At 39.0% G+C, this 27289-nt stretch overlaps 1 protein-coding gene across 10 annotated transcripts in view; it reads right to left on the minus strand.

The window, feature by feature from the left end:
• Positions 1-27289, minus strand: part of NOL4 (nucleolar protein 4) — a 194281-nt gene that overhangs the window by 13367 nt on the left and 153625 nt on the right. For all 10 annotated transcript variants that reach the window (XM_080578440.1, XM_080578435.1, XM_080578436.1 and 7 more), the window contains 2 exons: positions 25645-25758; positions 1071-1251 (listed from right to left, as the gene is read on the minus strand). In XM_080578440.1, coding sequence (XP_080434566.1) covers positions 1071-1251; positions 25645-25758 — 295 coding nt within the window. The remainder of the gene's footprint in view (positions 1-1070; positions 1252-25644; positions 25759-27289) is intronic.

Here is a 27289-nt window from a genome sequence, read left to right on the forward strand (position 1 = left end):
TAACGCTTTGCAGGCTGCAACCCTGGTAACATTCTGAAAATTGCTTAGCATGTTGAAAATTGAGGCTGTAGATGAACAATTATTGTCTTGCCAAAGCCAGTCCATGTACCTGAAGCATCACACTCCTCAACCAGTGAGGAATCAGCCAGGACAACAACCCAGGGATTTCTCTGTCCTCTGAGACACTTTTTAAATACTGTTCTTGGAGGCAAGAGGCCCTCAGTCTTCCAAAGCAATCACTTTTCTCTGACAGACAGACAATACTCTTCCTATCAGAGTGGGTAAACCATTTCCTTTGCTCTGAATTTGTATGAAATCAGTAACGGGCACCATTTCAAACAAATGATACAATTCACATACATTTGTTTGTTTGCTAATGTAAGAAAGGAATATTATTTAAACAAATGATCCTTTTTGTTTCTGAGGTGTTTATTGTTTTTTTTTGTTGCTGTTTTGTTTTGCTTTTTGTTTTGTTTATTTTGTTTTTCAGATGGGCATATAACCTCACGGTGACACATAATTACTTGCACCATTTTTAGCATAGTGTATAAATAGATGTGCTGATTTCTCATTTAACACTTGTCATGCGAGATCCTTATCTGGTGTAAATTAAAGCATCCAGAGAAACCACGTGAGAAATCCAGGCCAATTCATTTCCTTCACAAAATATGGAGCTCAGTGTTTTCAAACTCCAGTCACAAAGATACTAATGGCTTCCTTTTGTGATCAGTAAAGGAGAGGACAATAATAACAGGGTATGTCCCCATAAAGTCATGCAAATCTGCAGAAGATCTAACCCAGCATTTTTTTTTTTGATGTTCTGCTTTGTTAGGGACTTCAGGTTCAGTCTCACCCTATTGTGAATCAGTCCCTTGAAACCGAAATGAGACTAGCATGCAGTGAACAAGCATTTTGCTCAGCAGTCACTGTTTGCAGGATTGTGTCCCTGCTCATTATCTGATAATAGCCCATGGATATCGAACCCCTCGGACTAGCTTTCTGTACAGCAGGGGAAATGTACACATGAGCACATATACGCACAGGCATATTTTGTAAGGAAGGAAACTCACCACTGCTAGAAGCATCGTTGAGATTTAGCAGCCCACCTCCGAGCCCTCTGTAACTATGGTAACTGTAGGTCCCATTTCCATTGATGTACAACACCTCCTGTGTGCTGGAAACAGCTGATGTTGAGTAAGTGACCTGGGCTGGCTCCTGTTTGTACTGTTTGTCAGCTGAAGCAGCCTCATCCTGCAAAAACAATGAAAGGTTTTGAATTATTGTCACATTTTGTCTTGCATGAGAGGGTCTTTTCCCTTGTTAAGACTTCCCATCCATTGCTTTCATAAAATTTTAATACATGTCAATCAAGCACATATGTGTCTGTGATAGAATATCAGCTGAAAAAATACAAAGTAAAAACGCAAGAATACGTTTCCCATAAATTTGAGATCTTTTTTTTTTTTTTTTTTTTTTGTGCTCCACTAGCCAATAACGCTGTTTCTCAAAGAGGAAGAGGCATCCTCTCATACTGAAGAGCTCAGTCTCCCGCAAAATCCAACTCTGTGTAGATATAGCATGGAAAAGGATAGAAGGAAGCCGTTGTTTTCTGACTACGGGTGTGACCCTTCTGAGTCAAAGAACCATCTCTTTCTCAGTAAAACAAACCAATACAGAATGCACCAACTCCTTTTCTTGATGTACCAGCCTCAGAAATGACAGAAGGAAAAGAGGAACAGAATGCAACCACATTTCCCGTGTTTGCAGAAGGCTGAATGAGCAACCATCCACACAAGGATGGTACTTACCACACAAGTGGTAAGGATGCCTCTGCAAACATGGTTTGTAAGTATTTGTAGCCTCGTGTATAAGCAGTGACTGTACACTATGAGTTCGTCTCATGCTCCTTATTTACCTCATAGATGATAGCAAAATATTGAACAGGATTTAGCACAACAGCCCCACAACTTTCCCCTACAGGAAATCCCATTTCAGAAGAAAGTGTATATTTCTCCATCTATGTTTGCTGTATCTACTGCTGAGAGCACCACACCTCCACTCATGATCACAGAATGCCCCAGTAGCAACTTTAGTTATGACACTGGTGGGAGGGTGAGGGGGGAAGGGAAAAACATTAGAAAAAAAAAGATTTAATGTGTTTTAGTAGTTGGAAACAAGGAAAACAATCAGTGAATGACTGCTCAGCCCACTGAGGGATTTAAGCGTCAGAATTTCTGATTTGGCTTGCAATTGTATTTGAGCTTCTTTGTTTCTTTTTAACTTGTAGACTTTTTTTTTTTAATAGGCCTGACTCTACTCATTATGTGATGAAAATATATGTCAGTAGTTTCGAATAAAATGGTTGTATGGATCATCAGTATTTATAAAACACAGGTAAGATTTTTTTGAAGACATTTTCAGAGTATTCAACTGAACAACGATCTGTGAGTATCATCTCCCCCTTTTTGTAAGATTCTGTACTACCTCTTTATTGTTGCTAAATATACCAAAGTTACTAAAAATGATATAAAATATTACAAAACTTTATATATATATATAATAACAATGTATATACCAACACAGAAGGATCAAATAGTTCAAACAGTGCCCAGATTGTGTCAAATTAAACATGTTTTGAAGTAATTTTCCCATTACCATTAGTCAGTCCCATCTCTCAAATAAGATGCCACCAACTTTTCTGAGATGAAGATATCCCTGTCTCTTTTATTGGCTAAAAAGACTTGGGCTCAAGTGAGATGACTCATGAAATGGAACATATATTATTAACATAAACTTTTAATATTTAATACAGAATACTGAACCATCACATAATTAATTCCATAAACAATCAGAATGGGGTCTATTGAGCACTAATATGAGTGGAGGCTAAGCTCTGCATTTTTTAGAGAGCTGGCCAAACTGGTCTCCTTTGTGTTTTCTTAAACAATAATAGACTTAAACAAAGAGCTAAAATTGCAATGCTTTTTTTTTTTTTTGGCCAGGAATTCAACTTTAATATCATATGCCTTTAATCTCCCAATGCCATTATAAAAGAAAAAGTATTATTTTCTATGAGAAAAAATTATAAGCTCTACAGTAAAGTTCTGTCTTCACGACCAAGCTGAAATCTTCATCCAAATCCTTAACACTGTCAAGGCTGAGATGTCTTCTACCCTTATTTCTAAAACTAGATGACATTTCATGCCGTAGACTCACTCGGGGCCTCATTTTATTGTCATAAAGAGCAGCAAGGGATTTTCACCAAATTTACCAAGGACTGGACTGTGTTCAAAGGGTACAATGCAAAGAGGAATAACTCCCAGAAGCTGCCAAAATACCTAACTGCACGTACACCATCTGACCCATCTTTAGCAAGAAATGTACTGATGTCTACAGAAGAATCACTGTACAGCCACGTAGAGCCAGCCCATGGCTCAGCAGGGTATCTCAGGCCCTGTTTCCTTATCCAACTTTCTGGGACCCACAGATTTGCTGGGCTCCAGAGGCCCTCTAGCCATTCAAGTGAAAACACAGCAGTGAGTTTATTGCAGAGCTGGTGCACTGAGCTCATAGCTGAGCACAGCAGAGTCGGGCCAGAGGGCACAGCAAGGATGCAGCACATTGATGTGTACCAGCCTGGCTGCTGGAGCACGTGGCTGAGGTAGGAGACCTGAGTTCTGGCTTCTTGTGGCAAGACACAGTGAAGAGGAGTCAAATTTGGGATGCAAGGTCTTTGCTAGCTGTGGCAAGGAAGGGACCTGAACTCAGTGCTACCATCTCCTAGCAACCAGGCTAAAAGCGAAATTGCGGTGGGAGTCGTAGCTGAAGCTGTGCCACTTGCCGAGTGCAAAGAAATGCACAATTCATGGGCAGAGAGTTAGCAAACAGAAAGGGAGCATGACTCAGTTCCCTTGCAGAGACGTGCTGCCTGGGGAGGCTTCCAGCCCTGCTCCCTTCCCTGTAAATACCTCTCATTCCACATCTCCCTAGCACAAGATTCACAAGCTGCTCTGAGATTGGGAGCCCAGGACTTTGTATCAAACCAGTCACAGCCCTGTGAAACACCATGGCGTGCCCTGTGGTGGGGCTTGGGGTGTAATCCTGGGGAAGGCGCTCCCTAGGGCCATGAAATGGTTTGAGGAGGATGCTGAGCATGGGACTCTTGGTTCTGCGTATGAGCTCTGATTTCCTGCCCAATTACAAAAGATGCCTTCCTCTAAACATTGCATATATTTTTAAAGAGCATGCCAATCTGCTGTATTCAAACGATGAATAGGGCACCATACATTTCAGACCTGAAATCTGGACCTTTCCTAAGTGCTTAGCTCAGTGCTTCAGGACGTATAAATGTAGAAGCAGGGTAGGATTTTGGATGACCTTTTTCTGAGCAGGCTCAGGTGTTAGCCCTACCAGCAGGATGATGAACCATTAGCCTGGTAACAGGGGGGTTGGTTGTCACCTCTCATACACTCCTCTGGGATTTAGACATTTTTCAGGAATCTTTTGTACTTAAAAGGCAAAAGTTCATACTTTCGCCTTGTAGCCATGCTGAGGATAAAGAAGTCAAGCTCTCTTTCTCTTGGGTAGGGAGAACATGAATATCATGCTCATTTTTACATACCCAAGATTTATTCTGCACAGATTAATGCTCTTCTTTCTTTTCATCTTAATTGTTTTTGCTTTTAAATTGTTGTAGAAATCAAACTGTTGTTCCAGAACTGAGATTTTTCAATCATTCTGTGTTACTTGTTCAGCACTTTCTTTTGACAAATGCTTTCCCCTTACATTACATTTGTATTAGAAAGGCTTAATAATTGATTTTAAATTTGATTTTTAAAAAACATTTTAATTCCATAATAATCAGCGACAATTAACTAACTTTTTATTAATATGTTTAACTTATCTGGAACACATATTGTTGCAATTCATAACAATTTTTTAAAACTTTCCAAGTGTTAACTAACCATTTTAAAACTGTTTATAATTTACCTTTAATAAGGAGTATGAACAAGAAGAAGATAAAACATTTGTCCATCTAGAATTTGACTTATACCATCTTCATTTTGTATACGGCAATGGAAATAAGTCATCCTTCTAACAATATTTCTCTTCTGACTTTATTTTGGAGGAAAGGTAAGTTAGGTCTTGAGCATATCATCTGGAAAATGATGGAAATCACAGAAATGCAAGAATACTTTTTAGCTACCAAAGCATGCTAAAATGCAAAATTATCTGTTCACTTGAAAAAGTGGCAGCATGAAGTACATACTGTGATCTACAACTTGGTATATATCAGTGATATCTACATTTTACTTTTACTTTTATGCCCAAGTCTGTACCAGGAGAACACAATTCTTTTTTTTTTTCCTTAAAAGATAAAATAGATGTATTTATTTATTTATTCATTTATTTATCATGGTAGAGATTAAAAGAACTTCTAAAGACAGTATATAATCAGAAACTATTTCATGAACTATTAACATAACCTGTATACCAAGGAAACCCTACTCTGACATATTCTGAGCAGCTAAGGAATAGTTTAAAGGAAAATACCGTCCACAGCAATGCAGATGCTAGTGCAGAACACCACATTTGTGCTACAAAGAGCAAGGCTCACTGGCAGCATCCCAGCCTCCCACTCTTCATGCCAAAGGAAGTACAGTATAGTCATTTCTTTTCAAGAAATCTGTTCGTTATGGAAGCAACTCTAACAATGCCAAAGCTCCTTTTTTTTGTTCCCTGTCTCCCTCACCACCAACAAAATAATAAAATAAAGTAATATCTTGTTAAAATAAGAAGCCCTGGCAAATCAATGCTACTCTGAATTTTGATCCCATAAATACAGAAACATCAGAAATTCTGTGCACTCCCATCAAGAACAAACACTGCTGTTGCTTTGGCTCTTGGTCCACTGTTATCAATAAGCACATAATCACATGGACAATGCTGGCTGACCAAAAAGGTAACAGAACTTCAAGAATATAAATGGTAATGTTCCAAATATGGCAGAGATGGTAACATGCATTTGACTTACTGCTTTCATGAAGTGCACTGTCTACCAGATCAATAGATTAACAGCTCTCAGAATACCAGCTTTTAACTGCCCTATGTCAAGGTGATTTTTTTTCCCCACTCAGTTAGAAAAGAGAGAAACAAGGAAACACATTTTTGCCTCATGTTGCCTGACATTTCCTTTCTGAATATGCTAAAATGCCTAACGTGGATTGCTTTTTGTTCTTCTCAATAAATACTGCTCTTACAAGACGACTTTGAGGCTAGAAAAACTCAAATGCAGATTAGTCTTCAAACAGATAGGCAAGTCAGGGACCCTGTATTTGCATACAGTCCTCCATTTTTTTCAGCATAGGAAAATCAATTTATTCACGTGAAAAAACAAAACATGCTTTCATGTGCTTTAATTTTTTTTCAGCCTCAATATCTTGTAATGTGGCTTTAGAAGAAAGTAGATAATGCTTCATATATTTTTCCCATTTGGGCCACACCAATTTATTCCTGTGATTTTTGATTCAAAAGTGAAATAAATAGAAATACGTGATAAAACTGTGTAGCACTTTTCAAAGCATACCCAATTAATCCTCACAATACTCTTGTCAGATGGGACTTTTATCACTGTTTTTCAGATGGTGAGATTCTGGCAACAAAGGCAACCTTAAGCTAGCATTACTTTACATGGAAATGCTTGAGTTCTGCAACCATATCAATGTAAAGTGCTTCTCTTTGTGTAACTTACTTATTTTTTTTAATAATGTGAAGAAACTCCAAAGTTTAATCATGGGGACACCCTGCTGAATCTGCAGGAGCTGTGGGGCTGGGAGATTTCTGCATGCCTCAGCAGCTGCCAGGTGAAGAGGCCATGAGCATCCATCTGCATGGAGTAGGGCATTTGAAGGAGGGTAAGCCATGGGATTCCCATGCAGGGTCAGGAGGGTAGCCCCTTCTTGGAGACCCAGAAACAGCACCTGTTTTCCCTTCTCACGACATGATAACATATACCTTGTATGCTGTCTCTTCAAACTTCTTTCATACTGTGTCTTCCAAATGCCCCGACTCCTCATCCCATCCTCCTTGCTTCTCCAGTTTCATTTTCTACCCTCCATCTCAGTTTTAGTCTTCTTGTTTTATTAAACCCTAATCACACCTTTTCAAACAAGTCTCTTGCTCCCTGATACCTGAGTAGCTTCACGTACTCAAGTCCTTTCATTTCCTAGTTTGTATTTCATCAGTGTCACATGCACCGATGGTCCCATCCAAAATTTTCCCTCTTTCCTGGGACTCAATTCAGTCTCCTAATCCTCTGTAGTGTCAAGACCAAACAGAGAGAGCCTTTTTATGAAATGGTAAACATATTTAAGAATCAAATTACCCTTAAAGGACAAATTTTTCCTCATTCTTGAAAATGGATGAAGTTTTCTCTGAAAGAGTTTAATAGATGGGACACATACAGAACAGTAAAAGTAACCCCTGGGAGCTGGAGGTCATGAAGTTATTATCAAACTGCATACTTGGTACTATAATGGAAAGTGTCAGGTAATCTTAATAGATGATGATACTACCAACTGCTTTGATGACACACATTGTTCTGACTGAACACTGCACCTTTTATTAGCTTTAAATGCATTAAAATAATTCTCTAGGCTTTGACACACCTTTTAATTTTATGACCAATATCCTGGAAGCCCAGACACCTAAATACTATTTTGGCACATCACAGTAGAGTAAATTTTCCTTTAACATGGCAATAAGGCTGTTGACTCACTGTGCTTAGCAATGATGGAAATGGCATTTCCATAAATGATGGATGTGCGTGTTTCTTTTAGTTTTGGTTTCCACTGCACATTCTCCCCGCCCCAAGTTGTTAAGGTTTGTGTTGGGATTACTGTCCACTACATAAAACCTGCTCAGGATTGGGGATCCCTAAACAAAATTTAAGACACACACACAGTTCACTGAGTTTAAAATCCAAATGAAGCTTCATGGTAGTCCTTTTCATTGGCTGACCTTCATATTTAAGGTACTGAATACTTATAGTCCTTTAAAAGAACAACAACATTTTATTTTTTTTTTAACATGCAGGAGGTACTTTTACAACTGTGATCTAAGCATGGAGCCAAAGCACAGCTTGTAGAAATAGGTAACACCTTTTCCTAGACCAGGAGAAGAACTTCTATGCCCAAAAGATGATCTATTAAAAGATATTACCTTCCCCAGAAATCCTTATTTCTCTTAGAGCACAACAAGAAAAAGCCAGATGTTCAGTTGAAGACAGCACGGTTTCAGAATTTACAATAAGAAAATTGCTGGTACAGGTTTCCGTCCGCAGGCATCCCAGTCAATTTGTGTGAAGAAAAGTTAATTTGTTTACTTTGTTGCATACCTTAAAACTATTTTGAATGAAGTCCTACAAAATTTCCAGTCCACATATTTAGGTATTATTAATCCAAAATTAACATCTACCTGAGATTTCAGCTTACCATAACAGACCTACAGCTGAAACCCGAAAATTGAATTGCCAGAATCTTTATAGTCTGTTTAGGAAAACATTTAAAACACACCATACATGTGTTTTATCTGAGGGGCAAAATTATTCAAGGCAGATACTTATGCTGAGTATTTCTCCACCTCTCAGGCTGGTCACAGTACTCTTTAAAATGATGAATCAACTGAGAGTCCTGTAACCTGTTGTCCAAAATCATCATGACAAATAGATTCAAAAAATAATTGCACCTCTGGACAGATTCCTTCCACTTTAAATCTAGTCGTCCTTCATAAAAGACATTCCAGATCTTTGTCAGAGGATAAAGCAATAGAATTATGGATGAGGTCTAAGCACAGCCAGGAGAGAGACTCCTGTGTTTTTCCCCAGAAGTAGTGAGAATAAATTTATGGCTAAAATCAAACACAAAGACAAGTCCAAATAATCTCACAGGACTCATGCCAGATATTCTTTACACTGGGAAGTGTTTTGACAATTCAGCAGTGGACTTACCGGTGAAATCAAGAGGACTCTAAATACTGTTCTCATGCATACACCCTATTTCTTCTCTTGAAGGGAACATATTTCTATTTCCATCCTCCGTATTCAAATCTAGACTATATTTTTCCTGACCATTCTCCCTGACCACTCATTTTCTTCACTTTTACATACTTAAGACAAGTATGTAAAAAACTTATGAAAAGGCTTGTTCTTAGGAAATATTCTGGCACAGACATAACATCATATGAAAAAGTGCTGGTAGCAAGCAGATGCAAGACTATCAAACACTACTGCCAGAAGTGTTACTAATGATTTTGCTATGAAGTCTGGTATCAAAATGATTTTCTGTGTTTTAGAGACAAAAATGATAAACACTTTTTTTTTCAGATAGCGAGGAAATATTGCATTAGTCTACTTAAGCTAAATCAGCTGTAATACAGAGCCTGGTTATGTACTCAAACTCCTTGTAATAGGAATGGAGTCATGCGGGAACTTGAAAAGCATCTATCAAAATGCTGAGTTAGCTGCCAAAAGTTCAAGGATCTCCAAACTGTCCCCCTGACACAGGCTATAGTGCAAAGAAAGCAAAACACCATGCTACAGTTGCAGATTAGAAGGGCAGTAGGTTCCTTTTGCTTTTAGGTTATTAACAGTGGAATGAACTGCCAGCATCAGTTCTGTCACCAGGCATCAAAACTGACACAAGACAGTGTCTGACAAGACATGAAAGCACGAGACTGACATGGAAAAAGAAGATCAAAATAAAAAGGTGCTATTGTGTGGAAAAATGAACCTTAGTCTCCTTATTTCTGACAGAATGACACATTATTTGTAGACTGGAATGGGTATGTTAACCTTAAATAACAGGTTAGTGTTTTCACACAGAAGCATTTGAGTCTGTTTTTTTCCACCACTGCCACTTCACCCACAGAAAGAAAACTTTTGGAAGTGGTGCTCGGACTGTTGCAAGGAACCGTCAGAGAATCACTTTTGTTGGAGTGATAGCAAAGCAGAGGGATCATTTTTCATGGCCTGTCAGCTTTAGCCAGTTCATTATCTACTGTGATAGCAGAAGAGCAACGTGAGCTTTCAGAGGTCACCTGTGCTGCTGGTTGAGCGTGGAAGCACGGACAAGCTACTGTTATAGTTTAGATAACTGTGATGCAAAGCCACTGAGGAAAGAGAAACTGGGTTCTTCTAAAGGGCCAGGTCTCTCCGTGTTCAAACTGAGAAGAATAGCTTTTACCTTCTTCTGTGGTGCTTGAGGTAAACTCACTGTTCTTTAGCGAAGATCTAGATAGCTGATTTTTCCATATGCTTTCCCCTGGAAACCATCATGCAAGTTTAATTTATCTATTGCCCCTGATGTTCTTGTCTTAGGCTGCAGTTACCTTTCTTCATAAGACATTTGAGTATTTCCTGATCTATTAAAGAGGGAAATCTGAAACTTGGACATGGCCATGCTTTTATTTGTCTAGTGTTTTAATGTACAAAAAAAAAATAGCTAATGGTTTCTCAGCTAACAGTATTAATTGAAAATGGCTCAACATATAAAACAGGGGCGTAGTGCAAGACTGCATAGCACTGCAGTGTATGCACAGCATTGACTTCCTCAATGTAATTTTTAATAACATGTCCAGTGGTGGCTGGCACCAGATTATAAACATTTACAGGCATCTTAACAGGTGGAACTAGACTCAGCTTGATTATGTAAAGTGTACTAATGCCTTTGAGTTTTGGCAGAACTCCTCTATGTCTGTGGTATATTTCACAAAATACATATGACATTTATCATGGAGGAAGTCCCCTTCATTTCAGTTCAGACAAAGGTACCATGCAAAGAGCAGGAAAGCCCTCAGAACTACAATTTTCTGCTTTGCGGAAGAAGATGAGAGAAGTGGAGGCATGTGGGGCTTTTGCTCTATCCCCGTTGTACCAGCAGAGAGAAGAGATGTGATAGGGCCCAGGTCTCACAGATCTTTTTCTTCTCTTAGGACAGGCAGAAACAGAGGCAGATTTTTACTCTGACCTGAAGAACAGCACAGCATGGATCTTGCCTCAGGCCTTATGATAAATTACCGATTTAGGTTTTGTTTTAGCTGTTGACCTTGAGAATCACCATGTCCTTTATATGAATCTCTGCATCAATTCTCAGCCAACATTTTGCTGTAAAGTAAAAGCAGTTTTCTGTAGGAGACTCCATCACCAAGTCCTTCAGCCTGCCACAGAGGATAGGATTAGAAAGAATATGAAATTTGCCTTTCTTGGCCATCTCCCTCAATCTTGCATCCTAAGACAGCTCAAAACATGGGACCAAGGGAGCAAGGGATCAAGGCTTGCTGAGCAAGCTCCTAAGAGACCTCATTTGGTAAGTGCCTGATCCCAAATGTGAAGCACTATGGTCTAGGATGCCCCTGCTAAAATGAGATTAACTGAAAGTCTGAAGAAAATACAGGTAAAACTTCAGTGGAAATGAAGCACGGGTTTCTGACCATGGGGAAAAAATAAAAATAAATATATCTATGTGTCTGTATATCTCTTAGAGTCCTTTCAAAGCCAACTCCTTTGCAGCAGCTAGCACCTTGAAGAAAACGGCTATGGATTATTTTTGCTTATTCTCATTGACAAGCAGTACAAACACAGAAGCCGGAATACCTGACTTTCTTCAAAACAGAAACAACATAAACCGCATGAAAACAATGTTATCTTTTGCTATCCCATGAGCAGTTTTGCCTGCAGGTAATGGTGTTGAAGGAATCAATGTACTACTGAAACTGATGTATGATGACAAAGATGTAGCGGTACTTGCTGCTGACCCAGAAGGATGCAAACTGAGAGAAATCCCTCCTTTGCAGCAAACTCTTATTCAGAACAAGCCTAGCCATGCCTCAGGCAACTCCACTTTTATGATCACAATCAAGATTTTTTTTCCTGTGTTTTTCATACTTGTGTGTGCTGTCCTCAAGAAATTACCTCAGTGACACTCTCCTGTAACAAGAGACTTTTCCATTCCCCCTTGCTACCATGCCATTTTATGGTGATTATGATGGGCAACATGTTCAGCCAGGGTAGGTGAACATTACTTCACCGAGTGCAGGAGGACTGTGGCACCAGAGCACCAACAGAGAAAATTTTAAAACTCGTGAATCAAATGTTGAGGGAGGGGGAACAGGGAAAAGTGTGTGGGAGTAGTGGAGCAATGCTAGTGCCAGCTTTGCAGATTTATTACTACAATATCATCACGGTCAACATAATTAAACCTCCCACTATAGGTCTCCTTGTCTGGTGCATTACAACTGATATCACTCCCACCACTGACAGCATATTTTCTTGACACAAAACAGCTTTCCATACACCTGCTAGCTCTAGGGTATGGAAATGCAACTTCTCAAAAAGGTTTTATTGGAAAATTATGGAGTATGATTTGGACTTTTAGAGCTTTTTCCTATTTCTCTTCTGTCCTACACTTTCTTTTAATATTACATATATTAGTCTTCGTGACAGTGGGAACGGACCAAAGCACTTTCTATTAAATCCTAAATGAAATTCTTCTTCATTTAGAAACAGAAGATGATAGCCTAGACATGAAGAGCTTGAAGTCAACATTGAATTAAGTTCCTCAGTTTCACCTAATTAAAAATATCTCTGTGTTCTGCCTTGAAAAGAAAAACAACAAACAAAACCACCACCACCATCAAAAACCAACCCACCAACCAAAAAAAAAAAAAAAAGCCCTGGAGATTCCAGCATATTGCCATATTTACAGTACGGTGTCTCTTCCACAGGTAAATTCTCATGGAAGTTACAGATAGTTGTCTTACAAAAACTTTTCTTTTTTTTTGTCTTAAAATAGAGAGTGAACAATTGCTTTCCTGTACGCATTTAATGACCGGTTCTTGTTTTCAACAGTAGGCTCAGATATTTTGAAGTGCTGTGCCCTGTGGTTCACACATTTGATTGGTAACTACTCCATTTCAAATCTTCCTTAAAACCTGTACCATGTTTTTGAAAACCAAAATTCTTTCTGTTAATTGAGTACATGATGCCTGTTTTTAAACGCTGCCTCAGGTACATCTTGACTTTTACAGTTAAACAAAAACAACAACAAAGAAAATAGAAAATATATTTTAAAAATCAAAGGTATCTTAAAAAACAACAACAAAAAACGCCATCGCTACCAAAAAACAACCGCCCCACCCTGTCTCGAACTATTTAGTAGCAGGAAAATGTTTTACTACTGAAGAAGACCTACTCTAAATTTTTGACTGAACTCGGTGCATATCCTTTGACTTTAGTTGTGTATTTTAAAAGAAGATTCAGTAGATAAGAAACGATGCTTTGGGGTACGGCCTTTGATTCCACAGTCATCAAACCACAGTCACATAAGCAGTAGGAAGAAACAAAGAAATGAACTTTGACCGGTCTTTGGAGGATGCACTGTCTGATTTGCTTCATTAACGGAGACAGTAAAACTGAAGCTTAATATGAAATACCATGAGTAATAAGCATGAAATTTGTGCACTGCAGTACAAATCTGTTCCCCAAATATTCTCATTTCAAGGGAGGATTCATCTGGCACAATGCCTGGGCTGCTGGCCACAGCCTGCCTGGCTGCCTTGCCCTGTGCCTAGCCTCTTTAGCATCTGGTGCTGCTCCCAGGCAATGCACTCAGTTCCTGCTCTCACAGTTGGTTTTTTTTAGTTTTTTTTTTCTTGGAAAAATATGTTTCTAAATATAGTTTAGGGACATCAAGCCCATTGTTGAATTACAAACAAGTTCCTGCTACCAAACAGAAGCAGTCTGTGCATATATTTCCACATACATTTTCTGTGTGAGGAATTGCAGTGTTCTGAGGCATACAACTGAATCTATTGTGCAACTGATGCTTTGAATTTAGGAGTAATTTGTCATTGTTTAAAGTCTTCTAAATCTACTAATTCATTAAGCAAAACCAAAACACACTACTCTTCCCTTGAAAAATAAGTGCTTGCACATGCACACTGGGTTTGCCCTGATTTCATTAAACTGGATCAAATTCTATATGATAACAAGGATTTACTTCCAGAAACATCATCTTCTCTCTCCGCTATAAACAGGAGGGTGTGTGCAGTGAATTCATTAGCTAAACATGGGAAAGGAAAGAAAAAAAAGAAAAAAAAAGGATTTTTTTTATTATGTATTTATGCTAGAAACATCAGACAGACTAGAAAAAGCTTCACACTTAATGTCATCTTTTCATGTGAAAGGGAGGGATAATTAAAAATCTCTATATTCCTGGCTTTCAGCATGGGAACAGGAAGAACAAAAGGCCTGATTCCAAACCCTGCATCTTTGGGCCTGAAGAGGAAACATATCTACATTTCCACTGGCTTTTCCTCTTCTATCTCCTTGACAGGAGACAAATATAGAAGACACAGGGAAGACAACTGTTTTGGTCCCTGTTCATTTGCATTCCACCTGCAGTAGAAAAGGGGATAAGGTTGTTTTAAAGTCATTGTCCAAAAAACAACCTGACACTCCATTTCTGAGCCTTCAGATTTACCAGCCTCCAAAACAGTAAACTTACATTGGCATCAACTTTAATTCATACAGCAGCTCTGGGTGTTTAAAATGTTCTCTGAAGTCAGCAGCCTGAAATTCAACCATATATGCTAAGCACGAAGAGCCTGGAAAAATAAAGCTTTTTCTAATTTAACGATCTCTGTATCGAGGTGAAAAATTACGTGCTCACCTTAAGTCCTCAGTGTAAATCCAAGGCATGAAATTATTTGCAATTGCATGCCTTGCACATTATTCCTTTCCAATACATGTAGCAAATTTAACGTAGGTTCTGCTGGAGTGTGGCAGGAGGGGGTTGCCCTGTGATACTCAGCAGTCCCTTCCAGCTGCATCTGCTAATAGCACAACCCTATCCAGCACTGCTGAAATCAGGAATTTTGCCACTGACTTGAAAGGCAGCAGAATTTAAAATTACAATGCATACTGCTTATTTTCTTCCCCTTGACAATATGGCCAGTGCATTGTGGGTAGGAAGCCGAGTTTCCCAATACTGGTACATAATTTGATCTCTTGACAATAATTCACATGCAGCTAAATGGTGCCTGCATAACATTTTGTGCCTCAGTGGTTAAAGCATATCATTTGCAACCACAAAAGCAAACCATAGACCAACTCAGAAGTAAAATAATCATTAGGTGGGGAAATGATGGAAGTGCACCAGGCCTGAAATGCAGACTGGCATGTGAGTATCCAAGGACAGTAGTCTTCTTACTGATCATTTTGAACACAGATAAAATAAGTATTGAAGTACAGAAATTGGTCCAGTCCCTGTTAAATACCAAATCGCAAGGAGATACCTGAACACACACAAAAAAACGTATTATTAATAAAGATTTCATATGGTAAGAGTCATTGAACTCTGCAAGTTAAAGTGACTTTTGTCTTGTGTGGTTTTTAGGATGCCAGTTCCTATTTGGCTGCTTTATATTAAGTGAACCGTCTGTTTCCCTTTGCTCTTTTCTGTTATCTAAGACTCCACAAGCCTCCCATTCTGAAGCAAAAATCACTTTGAGTGGAATTTTTCAGGTCTTATGGAAATACACAGCAGAGAAAGGATGTGGCCCCATCCCTCATCCCTCTGCAGTGCTGACGTTTGTGGTCAGCATCGATGAAGCAACTTTTCTTTCCCATCCTCCAGAGCAACTTATGCTCCATGAAACCCAAGAGGAAGAGTACCCTACTCCACCTCTTAAAAGGATGTATAGCTGACGTGCTCTTCCTGCATACTGAAGAGCTGTGGCAAGGACTCAGTCTCCCTGAAACAAGACCACTTCCTCATGCTTGCTGAATTCGTGGCTTTCTGTCATAGAAGTGCTGCCTCAAAGGGCATTCTCCAGCTTTCCACTAGGAGACATTTCTGCATAACTCCCTTTTCTGTAACCAGTATTGTCCAAATTTGCCCTGGATATGAAAACAGACAACATAAATAACAGAATAAAGAGAGCGTTTAAGAGTCCTACTATTTGTTTCTTCCTTCCTCTTAGGAGCTGCAGTATTCATTGATCAGGAAGGAGAACAACACACAGTGACACAAATGTATATCCTTCTTCCTTCTTTCCTGCTGTCTGAATTGTAATACAGGAAATAACTGCCCAGCATCAAGATTTAAAAGCCGTGAATTAGTGGCACAGCTGAAACAGAAATTCTGTCCTCAAATATAAAGGTTTAAAGGTCTTTTTTCCCCTCACTGCCAAAAACCACATAGAGTAATCCTGAAATGGAGGTCCATGCCCTCCCTGCAATTCAGATTTTTAATTAGTTTCTTCCAAAACAGTTTTACAATCACCTGCAATTTGTCTACCAATAATTTCCTTCTCTCTTAATAGAGACACAAACTATTCCTGGTCTGCAACAGCCAGGCTTTTTTATTGTTGTTAATAAAACTGTGCTTGAAGAGTCTTTTGTTAGGTCAACCCCCTTGTTACATACAGAGAAACAACACCAGAAAATGCATGGAGGCAGATCATTAACATCTCCTTACAAACCTCAGTTTCTTTAAAAATGAACATTTAGGAATTATATATAAATGGAAGGAAACACAGTAGCTGTGATGTCCAAGTGGCAGTATGTGTGTGCATTTATAAATATTCAGATGTATTGTATTAGCACAGAACCTGCATCCAGTCTGCAACTGGCACTTGTATCAAGCTGCTCTATTCAGGTTGCTGCTATGACAACTATCCAGAGGCAAATGTCAGGTCAGCTCCCAGCATATGTGTCTAGGCCATAATTGCATTGTCAGAAACCTAATAGCCACCTACTCTTACTCCTCTAACAGCTAAAAGCAATGTTGTTAAAATTACTAAATGTTGCAATAGTCTTAACCCCTTATTCATATGCTACTAAAGCATTGAAAAGTTTAGATTTGCCTTCCTTTTGTCCCCCAGACTAGAATAGGGGAGAGGAATGTGTTTAAAGGGCCTATTTGCAAATTTATGTTCATTTACATTTCAGTGTAAACCTGGGATCGTTCCACTTTCTCTTCCTTGAGGACTAGGTATTATCTTTTGCTCCACCATGACCATTACAGATTATTGATATTTAATTTGCCTGACTATAAATCACAGTGGGGGGGATCATAGCTGCCCCCTTGCTGAGAAGTTTCTTCAAAACATATTCAATGTTTATCATGTTATCAGCTAAGTTCTAAAGAATTGCTTCATAACATCATAGTGCATCACAGTGACTTGCTCTTATCAACTTGAAAAGCTCAAATAATCAAAGATTCTTTTACTGAGTTCACCTTTTATAATTAAACAGGTAGCTTTCATAGGGCTCAGAAATATCACCTCACATTTATCCTAATCTTACTTATCCTAATTTTAAATATCTTTTAACATAACTATATATATATATAATGTTTATATTGAGGGAACTTTTGGAGATACCTCATAGGGAGGGAAATAATGAAAGTGGAGATAAAGATGAAGAAAGTAATATTGCAAAGTTGTCTTGCAGCTATCTCCAAACATGATCTGATATGAAGAATTAAAGTCTGCATATAACTGGTTTGTTCAGTGGAAGGGAAACTGTTTCCCATGTGCACATGGAGTTGTACACATAGCTTAATAGCCTCATTGTATTACCTCTCATTTGCTTTGCAGGTAGTGATAAAGAATTGTTAAATTAAATCAAACTAAACCACTTGTGTGTTTTACAAGAAAAGTATTATTCCATTTGCTCTGTGCAGCAAAGGTATGAGGACATCACCTTTCATAGCCTATAAAGTTGTCTGACTTGTTATTTTCAGCTAGTGTCTGGAATGAAAGGAAACCATACATTCTTTACATTTAGTTTTTTAAAAATTAAAATGCAGTAATTTTTTTCTTATCATGTATGTTCTATAAAGTAATGACTGTCAAGCATTCTGTGGAGAGCCTACTATTTCAAAAAGCACAAGCTTCAGCTGAGAAATGCCTTTGTTAGGATGGGAGATATGTAAGATAACTTTCATTTTCCTCTGAGCTTAAACTCTCTTTCATCTCAACTTGTAATTTGCTACGTAACTATAAAAGAATCATACATCGCATATCCTATTACTTAGGGCGTAAGGATAGAAGAAGTGTGTGTAGCTTACTCCTTTAGATATCCAAAAAACTCTGCATGCTATGGTAACCTTTCCATGACACTATTCACTGAAATGGAGGTCAAAACTGCTAGAATAACATGGACCCTCCTCTTTGAGGAAAGAACCCAGTCCATTGGTTTTGCAGTCAAATGAGACCACTATTCTACCTACAAATATAATAATGAATTCTTAAGGGTCCACATTCCTAAGTAGCACAAATCACCAATGAAGCTACATCAATTTTCTAAATGATCTGGCTATCTATCTATAAAGTCTATAAAAAGGCTCATACACTTCTAGAGACATAATATTCTATGATTCAGTTGTTCTACTTTCTGCTATCTTCTCTCCTTTCTCCCAGATGCTCAAATTTTGTCTTGATCCCCCAAACCTTATTTCAGTTAGAAGGAAAATGCTCATTCATAAATTTTGCATCATGACAGCATGTGAAAAGAATCAGTTCTAAGGGACAAAATAATGAAACATAAGGCGCTTGTAATAAAAAATAAAAATAAAAACACCATCCAACCACTTTGTCCCATAAAAGTAAAGACATTTTCTTCCTTGTATTGTTCTATTTGCTTTTCCAAAGGAGGATTTCAACTTTTCATCATCCCTAGGAAAATTAAAAGTGCAGGTGCTTCTCACATGCACATATCAATGTTAATAAACTCCTATTTGCTCGTAGATCTTCCCTTAAAGAATTTTCCTTGTTTTTTTTTTTTTAATTTCAGAAAGAATGGTAACAAGGCTAAACCACCTGCACTTTTTTTTTCCACAGAGTATCTGAACTTTGTTTACATGGCAAAGGCTTAGTAGCAGGGTGCTGAAGAAGTGGCCTCTGTGACCAGAGCCATGCAGTTGCCCCATGACAGATCAGAGCCAGCTCCAGCTGGCTCCAAAGGGACCTGCCACTGGCCAGAGCTGAGCCAGGGAGCTACGCTGGGTGGGCCTCTGGGATTTAAGAAAGGGAAAGAAAATGCTGTGCAACAGCAGCTGGGAGAGAGAGGGGTGAGAGCCAGCCCTGCAGAACCCAGGAGATGCTCCAGGCAGGCAGCAGCAGTTCTCCTGAGGCCTGTGGAGAGGCCCCTGGTGGAGCAGGCTGTCCCCCTGCAGCCCATGGGTCCCACACGGAGCAGATCTCCACGCTGCAGCCCGTGGAGGAGCCCCCGGTGGAGCAGGTGGATGTGGCCTGGAGGAGGCTGCGGCCCACGGAGAGCCCCCGCAGGAGCAGGCCCCGGGCCGGAGCTGCAGCCCGTGGAGAGGAGCCCACGCAGGAGCAGGGGGTCTGGGGGGAGCTGCCGCCCGTGGGGGCCCCGTGCTGGAGCAGTTTGCTCCTGGGGGATGGACCCCGTGGTACGGAGCCGTGTGGGAGCAGTTCTTGAAGAGCTGCTGCCTGTGGGCAGCCCCCGCAGGCTCAGTTCGGGAAGGACGGCATCCCTTGGGAGGGACCCCACGGGGAGCAGGGGCAGGGAGTGACCGTGAAGGAGCGGAGGAGATGAAGCGTCAGGGACTGACCCCAGCCCCCATTCCCCGTTCTCCTGAGCTGCTCGGGCGGAGGATGTAGAAGAGGGTGGATGGGGGAGGGAGGGTGGGGGTGGTAGTTTTAGTTTGCTTTTAGTTTCTCACTGCTCTAAACTGTTAGAAATAGGCAATTGATTTTATTAATCTCCCTGTGCTGAGTCTGTTTTGCCTGAGACGATAATTGTTGAGTGATCTCCCTGTCTTTATCTCAACCCTTGGGCCCCTTCCACTGTATTTTCTCCCACTTTCCCTTTGAGAAGGGCAAGTAAGAGAGCAGTTGTGTCGGAGCTCAGCTGCCCAGCAAGGTAAAACCACCATAGCACCCTAGCCCAACGCTGCTGCACACTGTCTTATGATGAGGTTTTATAACAACTACATTATGGAAATAACTTTTCTGAAGAAGCAGAGACTGACAAAGGTTAAACTCTTAAAACTTTCATTTCTGTGTCATGAAACAGAGCCACAGAGCTGAGGCCTCTGCAGCAGCAGCAGCACATAGAAGAGGCATCCCAATCTCAATTCACTGTCCAGGACAGCAATGTCAGGATGACTTTTTCCGGATTTTTCTGGAACCACTCTCCTTTTGCCCAACCAAGACAATATGGTTTGTAAAGTGAGGGATACAATAAAAGAAGTCATCCTCTTCATGATGTGTAATGAATGTATGTAAAGGGAGGTCTGTACTTTACTTCGGCTTAATTTATTTCAAGACTCCCTTGCTGATATTGTTCTAGAACCTTCACTGCAGACCAGAATCTTCACTTCAAAGCAACTGGTACATACTGAAAATTGCTAGAGTTGTAATGAGGATCTTGAAGGATTACCCCAAGGGAGCAACCCAAGACACCACTCAGAAGCACAAGAAACCATAAGGACTCAGATAATGCGTCTTCTATTTCTGATTGAAGCATGTAACAAAAGGTCAATCCACTTATTGTTTCTACATTTTTGATCAAATGTGATTTAAAAAAAAAAGTCAGTCCTCAAAATTCAAGACTGGAGTTACTCTGTTTTAGAATCTGGACTCCACAGAGATGGTATGGAGAACAACACAAAAGCTCCCTGTTGCCTTTGCACCCTCATTCTTCATATGCACAGTGGAAAATCAAACAAACCCAGGCCAGTGTCTGTAGGCATTTCACATTTTGGCAGTAGTATGAGTAAACCTATACAAATTTCAATATATAAACCTATAAAATTTGTGCAATGGAATAACGTATTTTTAATATCAGGCAGAATTAAAAAGTGGAAGCAACAGAACTCTTCAATCAGGTAACATATTTCAAATATATAACTTCCAGCACTTAAGCTACAGGCCAATCAACAGAGCTTGATTTCAAGATAATGAAAATGCACTGAAGCTGAAGAGATCACTTGAGTAATATCTAACACAGGCAGCCAAAACACTATCGTCCAAGCTGGTAAACACATTTATATTCCTTACCTAGAAGTCTCTTACCTAGAAGAAACTGACAATGTTTTTACTGTTAGTTTCAAAAACTATGGAAAGCTACTATCTCCTTACAGACAATATTACATTGTTTCCAATTATGAAATAAATGGTTGTTATGAAAAAAAAAATAATTTTGACAATAAGTAACTGATGCCAGTGAGACCAGCTTCCATAACTTATTTTCAAAATTGGATTTTTGCAGGCAGAATTTTTAAGCCCTTAAAATTTTCCATTATTTTGACTTTTAAGCTGGTTATTTTTGCTGAGCAATAATTGAGATTTTTTTTTAATCAAATCACTATTACTATAGGCAAAGCCATATTTAGTTTGGAAAGTCACATTATTTTACTGATGTACAGACTTGCCTTAGAGACCTACACACAGCATGCTCAGAACTTCCTGCTATGGGACCATGTTGAGCCAGGGAGAGGGGAAGAAACAGAGGAGAAGAAATAATAATAATAAGAAGAAAGAATAGGAGAAATAATAATAAAGAAAGAAAGGGATTTCAAGAAACTGATGAAGTTTTATCTTAATTTCAGGACTGGACATATGACTCATTGTGCTCATAACACAGAGACTCTAATCATCCTAGCACTGGCTAGGTGTCCCTGAGCTATCTGAGTGAGGCAAGGAACGCGAAAGTGGGCTGACACCAACCACATTTGCTAGTGGAGGTGGCTCTATTCAGTGAGGACACTGCAGCTCTTTAACACACATACTATTCACTCCAGAGAACCTACAAGCCAGAGACAATATACCTGCGGCGGGCACTTTTCAGCAGCATAAATACATAGATATTTTCTGCATATCTGCAGGCAGGGACAGAGAATTAGAGAACGAACAAGTGTGAAAACAAGAGAGTGAACACACAAGGCAGTGTGGCCAGGACCTTCTGATATTCACCCTGGTTTTTAAAAGGATCTGACTGACTGAATTACTGAGTTTCCCTGAAAAGTCCTCCATACATATGCATTAGGTTTTCTATCTATATCTGTAAAGGTACGTATGCCATATTCTGAAAAATATATTTCAGAATATTACCCATAAAATATGTATGTATGTTTGTATATCTTCTGAAAGATGGTGATGAGGTTTCAAATTACATCTTGATCTAAGACAGATCTACCCCTCTAGAGGAAAAATAAAAGGCAATCCTTCACTTTGCTGCATGCAATAAAGCATCTTTAATGCAATGCTTCCATTCATGTCTGAGGGGAAGTGCTGAATGAGTGCTCTCACCATACCCTCTTAACAATCTACTTTCCAGAACCATCAAATGTTTGTCCTCTGTTAGAAACTCTCTTGATAAAATTTATGAAGTGGTAATTTTCATTATCTACATCTTTTTTCCCCTTTTCTCCTCCCAAACTTCCACTGAAGGGTCCTTAAAGCCTGAGTCCACCCCATTTGTTTAATGCTCAATATTGAAAATTTACAATTACAAAGCAAAAGTAGAGCTATATTAAGAAGAAAACAAGTTTTCTGTTGGTATGGTTTGGTTTTTAAATTTGTTCTTGTTTTCAAAGCTATGGAACAGTGAAAAAAAAAAAAAAAGAAAGAAAAAAGCAGGGTGAATTGAACCTTCTCGACCTTAGAATCATAGAATCATGGAATTATTAATGTTGGAAAAGATCTCCAAGATCATCTGGTCCAACCATCCCCCTACCACCAATGTCACCCACCACTAAACCATGTCCCTAAGTACCTCATCTACCCTTTCCTTAAACATCTCCAGGGATGGTGGTGAGTCCACCTCTTCCCTGGGCAACCCGTTCCAATGCCTGACTGCTCTTTCTGAGAAGAAATGTCTCCTAATTTCCAACACGAACCTCCCCTGGCACAACTTGAGGCCATTCCCTCTGGCTCTATCGCTAGTTATCTGCAAGAAGAGGCTGACCCCCAGCTCCCCACACCTTCCTTTCAGGTAGTTGTAGAGAGCAATAAGGTCTCCTCTGAACCTCCTCTTCTCCAGACTAAACAACCCCAGTGCCCTTAGCCACTCGTCTTGAAGACTTGTGTTCCAGGCCCTTCACCAGCTTCATAGCCCTTCTCTGGACATGCTCCAGGGCCTTGATGTCCTTCTTGTACTGAGGGGCCCAAAACTGAACACAGTACTCAAGGTGAGGTCTCACCAGAGCAGAGTACAGGGGAATGATCACCTCCCTGGTCCTGCTGGCTACACTATTCCTGATACAAGCCAGGATGCCGTTGGCCTTCTTGGCCACCTGGGCACACTGCTGGCTCACGTTCAGGCAAGCATCAACCAGCACCCCCAGATCCTTTTCCTCTGCACAGCTTTCCAGCCACTCTGCCCAAGCCTGTAGCATTGCATGGGGTTGTTGTAACCAAAGTGCAGGAACTTGCTCTATTTAAGAAATAAATCATTGAAAACCTTTCGTTTGGGATATATGTAAGAAAAGTGAATGAAATTTAAAATTAAATAAAAGATAAAAATAATAAAAGATGGATAGAGTCCTTTTTACCTGTAATGGACTGTCCCTGGATACAGGTCTACCTCCCATCTCAGCATGAGAACTGAACACAGTAGTTTGTTTTAAATACCCCAGTCAGATATATTCTGGAATGCTTTGTTCTCAATCTACTTTGTTAATATTATGTACTTGGAATAAATAATTACATTTCAATGGAATTGGGGCTAGAACCAAGGTTTTCTACTTCTTTAATGACAGTCTTAACTACTCCCCCCTTTAGGGTAAGTTTCTTACTGTAGGTTTAATGGAGCTAGCTAACACATTCACATTTTTTTCCAGACAAAGCTATTCAGCAAATTTATCCTGAATTCACAAATAGTTTTGCAAGTACCAAATCTACATCAACTGAGCTAATTTACTGTTTATTGAACCAAATAGCTGGGGCTATTTGCAACTGTCTCCGCAATGTTCCTGGAACTCACTGACAAAAAGAGGAGGGAGCTGAAGGAAGCAGACTCCAATGCCTCTTCTTGGTAGGCAACTTTGCTACTTTAACATCACCTCTGAAAGAAAGATGATCAGTTTGAAGCCATGCTACTGACAAGTTTTGAATTCTGTAAGTAAAAGTAAACACCTCACCCCTCAATGAAAATCATTACCAAATCCTTCAGTGATAGTAGCACCACAAATAAAAGTAAGAAAAATCCTATTAATATGCTTTCTGACCTCTGTCTACAGCTTTTTCAATGTGCTTGTTTCAACAGCTCTCTGACTCCTTGGAGAGTATTATGGCTTTCTTGTTTAAATCACTCAAAAATTCTGCTTTACCCTGTCTGCACTAAGGAGCCACTATTTTTGTAATTACTGAGGTCAGGTTAGTCTCCAGACAGTGCAATGAAAGTAACTGCTGTTTGGACAAGTCTTTTCTTAGTCTCCTTGGCTAAGGCAAGCACGTTGAGTTTGTAGTTTTCTTTTTTAATTGTTACTTGACAAATCAGAGAAAAATTGACAGCATGTAAAACCTGCACAACCTGAATGAGTACTAAACCATACTTAACATTACAATGCTTTGACATGTTATTTTTAAATCTTAATGCAAATGTACAGCATTGATGAAAATATTTTTTAAAAAGTATAAAAGCAGAAAAAATATAGCAGTATTCCCTCTCAGATCCTAATTAACAATAATCCAAGTATGGTATTAAGTATCCTTTCTTTAGTTAGGGAAAGACCTGAAAGAAGTCAATGGACTATGTATAAAAAGAAAATGTTCTTTTAAACACTGCATTCCACAAAAAAAAAAAAAAAAAGGTTCATCTACCATGACTGAGGCATATCTAATGGAAATAAAGCGTAAAAGTTTTTTGCAGTAAAAATGTTAGACATTGACTGTATCCTCAGAGTAACTAAATAATCAAAGTGTAAAACAAGCTACCAGTTTGGCTTTAAAATACTGAAAGAAAACATGTGATTCTTAGCAATTTAAAAACAATGAAATCCTAACACACAATGTAACAGGTGCACAATCACATGCAAAAATAAATAAATAAATATTTATACGAGGTTAAAAATCTCACTAGTAAGTCACTTGACAGCATTTATGTATATATATATATCTATATCATAATAGCTTTTCTTTTTTAGGCAAATAGGTATTTTCAGAAACGTACACAATTTCACCTTACGTTTACAAATACATACAAATATTTGAAAGAGATTATGTGCACAGCTAAACATTCTGACTCATGTATACATGCACATTTTCTGATATCTATGTAACATATATACTGCATGTTCTGTTACTTGTAAGACTAGTAGGCAGATTGCACACTACGTCCTCAAAATCTATAACCATTAAAAAGCAAATATGTAGCATTATCCAGCTGGACTTTAAAAATACACTAGGCACCCTCATACAGCTTATGTAAATATATGTAGACAAAGACATGCTGGCGTATCATTTAAAGAACTACAGCTTTTGTATTTGTCATTACCCTTGCTCGCAAGAAATGTATAAGGGATTGCACCACCCTTCTGCATGGTATCCAATGTAAATGAGTCCAGTGCATTTATAAATATGGATGTGGAAGACCCCCAAGCAAAACAGTACCTGTTGTCTATCCAACCGCATCCTTTTTGCAGCATTTCTGCTTTCACTCTCACAGGCGGAAGCCAGGATACTCTCTGCAACTGCTGAAGTAAGGTGTGAGGGAATAGGTCGTGACTATGAAAGAAAAAAGAAACAGAAATTATTTCTAGCATAATCCACGATATCCTTATCAAAGCACACAAATACCATCACCTAGGCAGGAAAGTCTGCTCATTGAAATGTAGCTTATAGCAACAAAACAGGGAAATGGAACTTGTAAAGATGAAAAATGAAACTAGTTAGATGTTAAAGCTGCAGCTGATCCGCGGATCCATGAGAAGCCCTTTCCCCCCACAGCTCTATTGTCCAGTGTGTTTAGTCTGGCTCATTACGCTGTACTTTGAACAGACAGTGGCATATTCTCTGCGTTCCAGCAGCACCCTGGCCGTCTGATTCTTGTTAAGAAAACTGAGAGGCTTTTTATCCCGTACAGCATGTGACAGAGATGACTATTGGTTTTTTATAGTCATAAAAAACAAACCAAAACAAAACAAAAAAAAAACAAGTGATAGGACTGAAACATCACTCACAACATAACAGATTGTCAGAACATTTCAGAGGAGTCTCAATCTGTAGTATATGAACATTTGCATTTCTTGCTGCAAAATGACTGATGTGATTAAAATGACTTTTAAAAAATCTGTTTTTCTCTTGATAATGCCAGCCTTCCAACAATGTAGATATTTTGAGGTTCAACTAGATATGGTTCATTTTTCCCATACAAAACCTTTCATTACGAATTTCACAGCATTTACATGCTTTTGGTTAAAGGTGCAATGAATCACAAAAACAAAACAAAAAGAATGATATTTTATATATTATATGATATATTTTTTGATCTGCTGTCAGTTATGAATTCCAATATGATCTTCCCCACCCATTCATTGAGAAGACTGTTTACACATCTTTTTTCCTAATTACATACCAAACAATCTGGGAGGTGAAGTTCACAATATAAAACTAGTCTTATTCTTTAGTATAAAAAGATATATTAGAACTATCCAGAAAATAAAGAAAATCAGAACAACATCACAGATACAGTTATGTACACATATAATAGCGCACTCCAGAGACTGCAATTTATTAGACCACGTTCTGAACTTCCGTATATTTTCAAAGCTTCATTGACTCAAAAGAACTGTGTGACTTTACAGCTACTGAGGAACTGGCCATATGTGGAGTTTTTTTTTTCTTCTGTTGCTTTGTTTTTGACTGGGTGGAGCTGTGTGTGTGTGTGTGTGTGTGGTTATTTAGGGTTTGTTTGTTTGAGTTCCTTTTCTTATTCCCCAAAACATAGTTGTGAACCTGCTGAGAAATGTCATTGAGTTTTGGAAGCAGATTTTGAAGTATTCTGTTCAGCTCTTATACAACCTTAGAACAGATTCATTATATTGGCTCAACTGATTTTATGATTTTCCTAATATTCCAGAAACTGTTAGGAGACCATTACTAATATTACATTTTTACCTTTAAAAATTAAAATCCATTTATGGACTTTGAATGTCCTCTGCAGAATGGCAATTGATTATCTCTTGCTGTACCTTCTCTAACGCATGGGACAGCAGTCTGGGACCAGAGGCTGAACTAGCTTTTAGAAATAGACATG

The sequence above is a fragment of the Anser brachyrhynchus genome (genome assembly GCF_964034855.1).
Source record: "Anser brachyrhynchus genome assembly, chromosome: 2".
Classification (NCBI taxonomy): domain Eukaryota; kingdom Metazoa; phylum Chordata; class Aves; order Anseriformes; family Anatidae; genus Anser; species Anser brachyrhynchus.